This window comes from Sinocyclocheilus anshuiensis, unplaced genomic scaffold (genome assembly GCF_001515605.1).
Source record: "Sinocyclocheilus anshuiensis isolate Anshui unplaced genomic scaffold, SAMN03320099.WGS_v1.1 scaffold1993, whole genome shotgun sequence".
Taxonomy (NCBI): domain Eukaryota; kingdom Metazoa; phylum Chordata; class Actinopteri; order Cypriniformes; family Cyprinidae; genus Sinocyclocheilus; species Sinocyclocheilus anshuiensis.
The window spans coordinates 80,119-92,446 of NW_015540847.1; the positions used below are offsets into that span (position 1 = coordinate 80,119).

Here is a 12,328-nt window from a genome sequence, read left to right on the forward strand (position 1 = left end):
AAATCCCTCGCCCGCAGAGTCCTCCAAGCTGCCTGAACATCACCTAACATTATGCTCTTAAACTACATGCAGCACTGCATAAAAAAAGACATAAGCTTGCATGAAAAATGCAGCTTTGAAAACAAGCAGTTCTTGTGTTTCCTAAAATATTTATTTCCCCTGAGCACATCAGATCAGGGAAGACGAGGTGCGCCAGGTCTTCCGGAAGCAGAAAAGGAAAAAAGCCCCAGGCCCAGACTGTGTTACACCAGCCTGTCTGAAATCCTGTGCTGACCAGCTGACCCCCATCTTCACACAGATCTTCAACAGATCACTGGAGCTGTGCGAAGTCCCCTCATGCTTCAAACGCTCCACCATCATCCCTGTCCCAAAGAAACCCAAAATTACTGGACTTAATGACTACAGACCTGTGGTTCTAACGTCTGTGGCCATGAAATCATTTGAAAGACTGGTTTTGGCTTATCTGAAGGACATCACAGGACCCTTACTGAACCCCCTGCAGTTTGCTTACAGAGCAAACAGGTCTGTGGATGATGCAGTCAACATGGGACTGCACTACACCCTGCAACATCTAGACAGACCAGGGACTTATGTGAGGATCCTGTTTGTGGACTTCAGCTCAGCTTTTAACACTATCATCCCAAACCTAGTCCTGCCCAAACTAACTCAGCTCTCAGTGCCCTCCTCCATCTGTTAGTGGATCACCAGCTTCCTGACAGACAGGCAGTAGCTAGTAAAGCTGGGAAAATTGTCATCCAGCACCCGTACGATCAGCACAATGTAAACTCGCATTTGCAAGTTATAAAGTAACAATTCAGACTATTTTTCTCAGAATTGCAAGATATAAACTCGCAATTGCAAGTTGTAACGTCACAAATCTGACTTTTTTTCTCGAATTTGCAAGTTTATATCTCACAATTACAAGTTGCGAGTTATGTTTCGCAAGATGTAAACTTAGATTTCTGAGAAAAAAAGTCAGAATTTCACAATGTATACTCGCAATTGCAAGTTATAAAGTTGCAATTCTGACTTTTTTCTTAGAAATGCAAGTTGCAATTAATTACATTTGCAAGTAATTAATTGTGAGACATAAACGCCGATTTCAGAATTCAGAATTGTGGGATAAAATATCACGATTCCCTTTTTATGTTTTTATTGGGTGGCGGACACAAGCTTCCACAGCAGTCAGATACAGCCTAGTGGTGAAGGAGCAGGTGTGATGTGGCGCGGGTCAATGGTGGCTCGAGTGTCGGTTCTGATCGGGTCACTGCTGAAGACCACATGCATTAGAGCGGCTCAGAAATGATGATCATACAGGAGACTCTATCAAACATTTCAGAGCTGCAGATTCACATGTTACCATTCCACTGAAAAATAAAATTGTGTTGACACATGTGTTGACCTGTTGATTGTGCTGGTGTTTTGGGGCTCTGACCCGCTCATCCGTGATTTGATTTTCTCACACTTTGAATGAGGTTTTGTTGGTAGCTCTGGGATCGGAGGGTCGTGGCTTTTGAGGGCAATGAATGGGAAATTATTTCTATTCACCTGCAGCGCTTGAATGAGGAGAAAAGAGCCACAGAATCACTCCATCTGATGGGAAATATCCTACATCTCCATCGCTCACTCTTTCTATGTATAAACTAGCGCTCAAAAGTTTGGAATCAATAAGGTTTGTTAATGCTTTTGAAAGAAGCATATTAGAATGATTTCTGAAAGATCATGTGACACTGAAGACTGGAGTAATGATGCTGAAAATTCAGCTTTGATCACAGAAATCAATTACAGTTTAACAGATATTCACAGAGAAAACAGCTGTTTGAAATTCTAATAATATTTACTGTTTTACTGTATTGTTGATCAAATAAAAGCAGCTTTGGTGCGCAGAAGAGACTTTAAAAATCCAAATTATTACAATCTTTTGACCAGTAGTGTACATATGCGTACACACACAGTGCATTTTGACACTTAAAAATGAGTAACACGCACTCGTTTGAGTTTAGATGCATTCTATTGTCTTATAGTTGAGTTTGAGTTTCTTGCATTTAATTGCACTTTCTTATAATGTCAGATTATGAAATTACATATAAAGAGGCACTTAAATTGGTAAAAAAAAAAAAAAAATCTAATTTAAGTTCAGCTAATTGCATTTGATTGAACTTTGATTAATTTTCCTTTCTTGCATTTGTTTCTCACACATCACGTAGTTCGACACTGAAGGTAAAAGTCTTACATTAAATGTCCTTTCATCGTCCCACACAATGGGGTGTCAGGTTGGTGTGTTACAGGAACAATAGAGGCCAAGCCGGACGGGTTCGTACACTTTTACTCGCCGCGGCCACAATGAGCTGTCTTTATGTGTGTGTTCAGAGGCATATACTGTTCCCGGGACTGTGGAGTGGGAGCGAGTTCTTCTCCAGAGGAAACCTTTGAGACGAGCAGGTGGAGTCTGAGAGTCTGAAGAGGCTTTTCACAAGAACAGAGACTCAGTGAGAGCCTTTAGTCCACCCCACCCACCCCCCCCCCCCCCCACCCCTCTAATACTGATCAAACCTCTTACACCAAGCATTAACCCTGTAAAGCCTGCTATATGAAACAATAGTCAGAAAAATCTAATTTTTTATAAAATTAAACAGTTTATTAAACCTTTAGACAAAATATTTGTGTATCGGGCTTTTCTGACTCATAGTCTGATACAGTGAGAATATGGAGGAAAAAACAGCTCAGTTTGATTCAGAGACTCAAACTGATCAAAAATATTCAATTTACTGCAGATGCTGATATTTATAATGAAATTCTGCTGCTTGTAATGTAAATCAGTGAGATATTTATAATAGTACAGCAGATACTGACATAAAATGATCTAAATATCAGTCGTCGCTCTATATCTCCAATAATCTGTCTCAGTAAAATGAGATATAAATGATCCAAACATATAATGCAATGCAATCCAGTGCTGATTGAGAGATGAAGATGAACAAATAAATGCTCCTCAAAAGATGTGAGATGTTCTGGAGGCTTGGGAAGATCATTCCTCCACTGAGGAACCGTAAAAGTAAAGCTTCTGGAAACAAACGTTCCTCAAACGATCCTGATGGTCAGATTTGAGACTCTAAAAAATGATTCACAGAGAATCAAGTAAAGCCGAGCTGCTTCAGTCCAGTAAGTGTTCATCTGGAAATATGACTACAGTTATTCTGACGTTTACTTGACAAAAATCAGTCAAGATTTGGCAGCAGAAAGACACGTGAAGCTCGAGCTTAAGTTGGACGTTTGTACAATTACACTAAAAGAGCTTTGACTGGATAAAAAACTCTAAACTATGAACAGTGTTTGCAAGAATAGACTAGTTATGATTAGAGTTTAGTCTTATAAGTGTAGATTAGGGCTGGGCGATATGGCAAAAATTTAATCTCGATAAATTTTTTCCATATTGAACGATAACGATATATATTTCGATATAAGTTGTTAATGCTTCCAGCTTTAAAAGAGTATCCCAACAATGACTGAAGCCACAAAAATTAGAGGGTTCATTAAATTACACTTTAAAAGTATAGTTTATTTTAAAAAAATTTTAAAAAAGATTACACATTTGGCCTTAAAAATTAAAACAACTTACTAAAATAAATTTAAAAATAAAAGTTGTGACAAAAGATGGTAAATGAGAGTAAATGTCCAAAATGTAAACATAATACTATTGTAAACATCATTTGTAACACAATTACAGTTTTTTTCCCCCCAGAAAGACTAACTGTCAACAGTGTCTGTCTTTAAGAGGTACATTAAATGTGCAAAATGTAAACATAAAAATATACAACTTCTAGCAAGTGCACACAATTTGTAAAACTTTCACATTATTATTATTATTTTTTTTTTTGCCAGGCAGACTGGTCTGTCAACAGTGTCTGTCTTTAAGAGGTACATTAAATATGTAAAATGTAAACAAAAATATACAACTTCTAGCAAGTGCACACAATTTGTAAAACTTTCACATTATTATTATTATTATTTTTTTGCCGGGCAGACTGGTCTGTCAATAGTGGATGCAGTACAGGTTTCAGGTACGACACACTCACATATTCTTCACCAGAAAGGGCATCAGTGAAATCAGCAAGTGGGTTTAGAGCCTTGCACACAGACTCCAGAACGTCAATGTCCTGCCATGAGGGAGCCAAGTGCCTTGTTTTTTTATCAGCTGATAAAACTTTTGCAATGGCCTTCTCCTGCTCTAGCACTCGTGCTATCATGGCATGGCGTGACCCCCACCTGGTGGGTGATTCTGTGATCAACTTGTGCTTTGGCAGCTTGAGCTCCTCTTGAGTGACCGCTAGTTCTCGTTTCTTTTTCCATGAGAAGGAAAAAGCACTGACCACTTTTTTGCACACACCCATGGCTCTTTGGATTCTCTGGTCTCTCATACTCCCCTCTGATGATGAAGAAAACAATATAGGCACATGTTTAGAATCTTTAAAAGGCAAAGATGATTATAAAAATTACTTGTTTGTGATGATAAAAAGTATTTTGTGATGATAAATTACAATGTTATGAGATTTTCAATCAACGAGAAACTACATTTAGACCACACACACTAGGGCTGTCTTTTTATCCCACAAATCTGAGTTAAATGACATAATGGCTTAAGCATGCCATGACAACTTCAATGCCAACAGAAACGTAACTGAATCAAAATTGAACAAATTATGATAAATTATCACGTTATTATTGTGGAATTGATGCATTACTTACATTTTAAAACATTGACGGCATTTAACATGCTTAATATACATGCATATTTATCAAATAGCGTCAAGCAGGGCTAGACAATCATTTATTTATTTATTTATTTATCCCTGCCTTTACAGCACACAACCACACGCAAGTTGGTGTTTGTTAGGGCAGTGTGAATACGACCGCATTTTCTAAATTATGCAGTCAAATGTGATAGCCTTAAATGCTGTGAAATCAATTAGGATATTTTATAAATCCTCATATGCTGTTTTTAGCACTGAAAACTTTACCTTTTTTTAGATGCTTAACTTACCAATGGCTAGATGTAGCCGGTGACCAAAACACTGCAGACGGGTCCAGTTTTTAAGTGAGACAGCCTTGACGATGTTTGCGCCGTTGTCCGTTGTAATGCACACCTGGCGGTCCTCGCTAAGGCCCCAAGATGCGAGTGCATCCTCCAGACCCGCAGAAAGTATTTCCGCAGTATGGTCGTCCGGAAAATATGCAGTTTGCAAGCATCTTGATTGCAGACCCCACTCCTCGTCAATGTAATGAATGGTGAGGCTCATATATGGCTCGGATGTCCGGCTCGACCATAGGTCGGAGGTAGTGGCAAAAAATCTCACGTTCCTTAGATTATTTTCCAGCTTTTCGCGGCACTCTTCATATAGCTGAGGCAGTGCGGTTTTGGAAAAGTATTTTCTGCCAGGGAGTTCGTACCGGCAGTCAAGCACTTTAACTAATTTCCTAAACCCGTCTTGTTCCACTGTGCTTAGGGGCATCATTTCTTTCGCTAGAAAGTAAGAAACGGCCCTGGTTATGTCCTTGCTCCTTTTGGAACTCTTTTCATAGGGGGTAATAGCCACGAAGGACGACACGATCGATTTTTGCTTCGGTACAGCCCGCTGCTAGCCCTGCTTGTTGACGGAGTAGCATCGACCCGCATTTTCATGCTCTCGGTGTGGTCGTTTGGGTGATACTTCTTTAGGTGATGGAATAGGTTGGTTGTGTTGCCAGTCTTGGTTTTCACAAACTGACGACATATTTTACAGATCGTTTTAATCTGCGCCTCGTCACATTTCAGATAGCCAAACCACTTCCATATAACAGAATTCGTGCTACCTTTTTTGTCCACAATTTCATTATCTTTGGATAATAACTCGAGGTTAGTTTCACTTTCGTCGCCGCTTCCACTCATTTTTTTTATTTATTTTTTTGTCGTCGTCGTGTCGAGTTAGCTTCGCAAAGTGCGGTAGGAAATGGACTCTGTACTGTGACGTGCACGCTGATTGGCTGTTGTCGCATATTTCTGCTGTGTGGCTCTGAGAAAACACTCAGAAATCTTTCCCAATGGAGAGACCGTTCACAACCGAATTAGAGGCAAAACCCATAGCAAAAGATCTCAAACACCTCAAGCTGTCTGATTATCTGAAGTCGGTTCGGCTGCACGGAAAAGTCTTATAAAAGTTGGTTCCCTTTAAGAGCGAGACCTTAAGCCTGATTATGTAATGCTCCTGAAAACCTTCACCCGGCTGGAGTTAAGTTTGGTTGTTTTCCCTGCAGACAGCCTGCTGTGAGCAAACAACACAATCAGCAGCTTTCTGAAGCAATTCGATAGACTCAAACATGCAAACGCATAGCCTCTTTATCTACGTGATGGTAATGACATAAGTGAGCGTGATATATGATGCTGGCCTATTTATTTCATGATAAGTGGGCACATCTACAGATTCAGCCCTAGTGTAGATTATTATTCATGCCTGAAGAACTAAACTGTGTGACACAGTAAATCTGTGACTATGGCTGCGTCCCAATTCACTCGTCTGCCCTAGATAGTGTGCCAGATTAGGATCACGCCCCAAATTGTAGTATGCTACAGGTGGTGTACTAAAAAAATTAATCATGGCATAGTTTATTTTTAAGTATTAAGTATTTGCTTCTGTTTGATTTTATTTACATCAGTAAAATTTTATAATACTAGTTTACTTGTTAACAATACTGAACGTCTCAGTTACGTATGTAACCCCCATTCCCTGAAGGAGGGAACGGAGATGTCACGTCAAAATGTACCGACGAATTGGGATCTCGCCTGAGAGCCCTATCATCTTCGAGTGTAACTAAACGAGCCAATACATATTGGTGTGCGAGATTTGCATCTCTGTATAAATGTGGAAGCGGGTGCAACGCACATTCAGGTTTTCGCTGAGGAGCCGAGCCAGGAACCCAGCGCCCTGTGGTGGTACAGCAATTGTGGTGACGGGATGTGACGTGTCTGTTCCCTCCTTCAGGGAACGGGGGTTACATACGTAACCGAGACGTTCCTTTTCAGTCAGTCGGACGAATTGGGATCCCTAACAAAGCGCCACCATTACTGACCCTTCCAGCGCCCCTAGTAAGCCACCTGATCCCCTCGCGGCTACTGGGGCGGAAGATAGGACAGGGCTTACATGGAGAGAGTCTATTACTGTTGTTCCTCTTAACCCACACAGTGAGACTATTGGATAACACTGGGAAAGTGTGCCTTTTGTAGGAATGCTGCGGAATCCACATCCCGCCTGCAGGGAGGTATCATGTGGAGATTACACATATGGACTGGGCATAAAGGGCAGTACAACATATGGTACGTCTTTAAGGTGGCTCCGGCTCAGTTAGGAGGGAGACAACACCGGCAGGACGGCAGAGGGGACTCTAACAAGGGAAAGACACATGCTCGCCAAGAGGGGAGCCGTACTGTGGAAGAATACACACATGGGATCACCATGGGGATCACTACATATGAGCACCTAGCCTAGAACAGGGGTTAACTAACAGGCGTACTTACGAGTGTTAGGCCTAACGCCGGACGCTCCACCACGTGCGGCTCCCGAAGGTGATGGAGGAACTCAACAGGATTCACCTGTGGGGAACTGAACTGTGGAGCAGAATAAGCTCACATATGCGATCCGTGGAAGGAAATGCGCAGCAAGCTTGACACCGAGCAATCTCTCTGTGTTTACTGGCTACTCGGGGCGAGTACACGAGAAGACACTGGCTCTACACGAAGGCTATAAAACCTAGCAAATGTGTTTGGTGTCGCCCAGCCTGCAGCACTACATATATCTGTCAGCAAGGCGCCATGCGCCAACGCCCAAGAAGAAGCAACACTCCTCGTCGAGTGTGCTCTCAACCCAAGGGGGCACAGCACATCTTGGGTTTGAATATGCCAAGATGATGGCATCCACTATCTTGATGGAAGCCAGCGCAGTTAAGAGCACTGTCTTTATTGACAGAGTTCTCAGCTCTGCGGACTGCAATGGCTCAAAAGGAGTCCTCTGCAATGCCGTAAGCACCAGAGGGAGATCCCAAGAGGGTACAGGGTTAGGAACCCTCAGGAACCTGGTGATCAGGTCGTGCTTGCCTCGTAGCAGCGTTTTGAAGCGGCCCAGTGCAAAACGTACTGCAAGCAACTTGAGGCAATTGATATGCCAATGCAGGAGGGGACCCGTCCAAATACCCGATGCTGCATGCCCGTTGTACGTGGCACCCCAGTCTGTGGTGGAGGCATCCGTGAACACAACAGCGTGCCTGTACTAGGGTACTCCTGCCCATAAAAATGCAGGGTCCGACCATGGGCTGAAAGCTTGGCGACAGGCCAGAGTGATCGTTACTCGGTGCGTGCCACATTGCCATGCCCATCTTGGGACTCGGCCGTGAAGCCAGTGCTGAAGCGGCCTCATATGAAGCAGTCCGAGCAGCATAACCATGTCCCTGTGTTTGCACAACTGATCCCGTGACTGCGCCAGAATGAGCCAGTCGTCGAGATAGTTGAGAATGCGAACGCCGTGTTCTCTCATAGGAACAAAGGCTGCCTCCGCAACCTTCGTGAAGACGCGGGGCGACAGGGACAACCCGAAGGGGAGGACATTGTACTGATATGCCCGTCCCTCGAACGCAAAGCGGAGAAATGGCCTGTGCTGAGGGAGAATCGAGACTTGAAAGTACAGGTCAGGTCGATTGCTGCAAACCAATCTTGGGGACGGATGCATTCGAAAATGCGTTTCTGCGTCAACATTTTGAACGGTAGCTTGTGAAGGGCCCGGTTCAAAACTCGCAGGTCCAAGATTGGTCATAACCCACCGCCTTTCTTGGGTACAATGAAGTAAGGGCTGTAAAACCCTGACATCATATCAGCTGGAGGGACCGGCTCTATCACTTCCTTCACCAGCAGGACTGCGATTTCTGCCTGTAAGACAGGAGCATCGCTGGTCAGCATGGAGGTGAACTGGATGCCCCTGAACTTGGGGGGACGCCAGGCGAACTGTATCGCATAGCCGAGTCTGACGGTCTGAATGGGCAAGCGAGATGGATTGGGGAGTGCTTGCCAGGCTCCCAGAAACCGTACAAGCGGGACCAGAGGAACCACAGACGTACCCATGGTGGGGCAGCATGTTGGAGGACAGGGACCCGACTCGGGAGGCATAGAGTCCCGAAGTGGGGTCTGGGTGTGTGGTGTAACACCTACCTGGCTCCAGGGTTGTGCAGGGGGCGTGGGAGAAGGCATAACTTTCCTGAATCAGGCCCCTCTGCCCACTGCCGATAGAAGAGGGGGATGAGGCTAGCCAGGCATAGCGTGACGCAGCGTCAACTGCGCCCTCTTGGAACACAGAGATAGTGGAAACTGCTCTTTTTTTGATAGTTTGGTTACTGGAACAAAAACAAAAGGAAACAAAAGATTCTCCACCCAGCCCTCCTCCGGGGGAGGGAGTGGTGCAGTCACCATCTCCCGAAGAGCTGTCCCCTCCATCTCTGGGTTGCCTGTCTCAGGGCCGCTTGCACTTGCGCTTGCCACCAGGCGGGGGCCTGGACGGGCGGTACCGCACCCCTGTGGCCAGCTCCCTGCTGTGGCCTCGGTGGACGCTGCTGCTGAGGCTGAGCAGGGGCAGAGGAAGCCGTGGGGGGTGCCCTCGGTGACGAGCAGGCAGAGCAGCTTCAGCCGGTGGCGGGGTGAAAGCAGCAGCAGACCGCCAGGGCAGGATGTGCTTTATAGACTCCGCCTGCTTCTGGGTAGCCAAGAACTGTTGGGCAAAGCTCTCGACTGCATCGCCAAAGAGGCCAGTCTGGGAGATAGGGGAGTCGAGAAAACGATATCTGTCAGTCTCCCACATATCCACCAGGTTCAGCCAGAGATGGCGTTCCTGGACCACCAACATGTCCATCGTCTGACTGAGGGAGCGCGCAGGGATTTTCTTTGCTCGTAAGGCAAGGTCCGTCGCTGTGCGCAGCTCCTGCATCAGCCCTGGGTCAGAACTACCCTCGTGCAACTCCTTTAGTGCCTTGGCCTGGTATACTTGCAGAATGCCATAGCGTGCAGGGCGGAGGCAGCCTGTCCAGTGGCTCCGTAAGCCTTGGCCATAAGAACGGACGATAACTTACAGGCCTTGGATGGGAGACGTGGGTTACCCCTCCAGGTGAAAGCGCTCCTTGGACACAATTGCATCGCAACTGCGCGCTCCACTGGAGGGATCGCCATGTATCCCCTGGCCACCCCACCATTGAAGGTAGTGAAGGGAGGAGGAGGCACCAGATCGGTTTCGGGTAGAAAAAGGTGCCTTCCATGACCTAGTCACCTCCTCATGCACTTCCGGAAAGAATGGCACTGGGAAGGGGGGCTGAGAACCAGCCCGGGCCGCCCCGAGATACCAATCATCTAAACTCGATGGGCCGGGTCATGGTGGCTCTCTCCACTCGAACCCGCCCGCCTCGGCAGCCCGGGAAAGCATAGCTGTTAATTCTGGGTCAGGCTTGGACAACGCTACTCTCCCCGAAGGGGGCAACGCAGCCGTGTCCTCATCCCCAGACTCCAGCTCACCCTCCGATGCCGCAATCAACATCTGGTCATCTGGAAGAGCACCGAATGAAAGACCGGTTCCTCCATGCAAGAAGGACTGGCGCCTCACCCGGATGCTCCACAGCTTGCAGTATGCTAGAGGAAAGGGGGGCCCATGGAGATGTACTCGGCGGGTTTACCCCCACTGTAACCCTCAGGTCACCCTGTCTATTCACCAAAGTAGCCCTGTTCTGTGGAACAGAAGAAGAACTAGATCGGGGCATAGGTAAGGGGGCTCCACCTCTCCTTAGGTATTGGAGTCTCGACCGCAACACTGAGATGGTCATCCTCCCGCAAAGAGAGCACACCTCATCCACGAAAGCAGCCTCAGCGTGCTCAATGCCCAAACACGTGAAGCAACAATCATGAATGTCATCCGGCGCCAGGTAATGATCGCATCCAAAAACACACAGGTGGAATGACATGTTTAAAAGATGCAACGTCACTCCCGTGTTTGCTCTTTTAGGGAAATTAGCTCTTTTTAGTGCTGAAGCGCACAGGGGAACCACCGCTGCAGCGCCGTCACACCAACACTGAGAAGCTCCTCCCTGAGCACTCGTAGCTCGTCAGTTCTCACGAGGACGATAGATTGAGCAGAACAGTCAACAACCGCTCGGCTCCGAAACGAAAAGCTGAATGTGCGTTGCACCCGCTTCCGCATTTATACCCCCGCTGCGGGGTGGAGCGCGAGATGCAAATCTCACACGCCAATATGCATTGGCTCGTTTAGTTACACTCGAAGATGATAGGACTCTCAGGCGAGATCCCAATTCGTCGGTACGTGACCGACTGAAAGGGAACTGTAATTTCAACATTTACTAATGCATTTTTAAAATCAAAAGTTGACAGTAGTTAATGCACTGAAAACTAACATGAGCAAACAATGAAGGATTAATAAATGCTTTAAAAAATATATTTCTGATTATTATTTAATGTTAGCTCATGCAGTCACTAATGATAAAGTGACTTTACTGTAAAGTGTTACCACATTATAATATTTATTCAGATTGCTTTGAATCAGTATTCAGGTAAAAAGTATGAACGTGACTGAATATGGTTAGCTGTGGAACAAACGATATTCAGTTAGTTGATGAATGAGAATTGGATTTATTGATGATAAATATATAAATCTGGTTATTGTGTATTTGAAACACGTTCAGTTTGTTAGTACTATTACAGAAATCTGACCCGTTTAATTTATAAGTATATTAGTTTATGTTAAAAGTGTGTAATCCAAGTAAATGGAAATGTTATATCCAATTCAAATACATAAATTTTGAATATAGACCTAAATATGTATTCTTTTCAGTTATTCATTTAAGCTAATAATAATAGTAATGATATTAATAATAATTTATTATTATTAATTATTATTATTGTGCTTTGAGCAGAAAAGGTGCATTATAAATAGAAATAATAATAATTATTATTAGTAGTAGCAGTAGTAGTAAAATAATGTGAATAATATTATTATTTTTCAGTGTCAAGTGAAGTCACCTTTATTTATATAGCGCTTTTAACAATACAGATTGTGACAAAGCAACTGTACAGCATTAATTAGGAAAATATTGTGTCAATAATGCAAAGTGACAATAGTAAACACTCAATTTTCAGTTAAAGGCAGTTCATCATTGAATTCAGTGATGTCATCATCCAGCTCAGTTCAGTTTAAATAGTGTCTGTGCAATCAAGTCAACGATATCGCTGGAAATTAAGTGTCCCCAACTAAGCAAG

General features: G+C 44.5%; 2 protein-coding genes across 5 annotated transcripts in view; one reads left to right on the forward strand and one right to left on the reverse strand.

Moving 5' to 3' along the window:
• LOC107687614 (zinc finger BED domain-containing protein 1-like) overlaps positions 1 to 5,625 on the reverse strand; it is a 15,985-nt gene extending 10,360 nt beyond the window's left edge. Inside the window, exons 1-2 of the mRNA XM_016485009.1 lie at positions 5,042 to 5,625; positions 4,053 to 4,426 (exon numbers count right to left, since the gene is read on the reverse strand). Of these exons, the coding sequence (XP_016340495.1) occupies positions 4,053 to 4,426; positions 5,042 to 5,513 (846 nt within the window). The 5' untranslated portion in view covers positions 5,514 to 5,625. The remainder of the gene's footprint in view (positions 1 to 4,052; positions 4,427 to 5,041) is intronic.
• The window catches only part of LOC107687607 (neuronal cell adhesion molecule-like), a 125,030-nt gene that overhangs the window by 45,057 nt on the left and 67,645 nt on the right, over positions 1 to 12,328 (forward strand). The gene's annotated exons all lie outside the window — the stretch shown is intronic.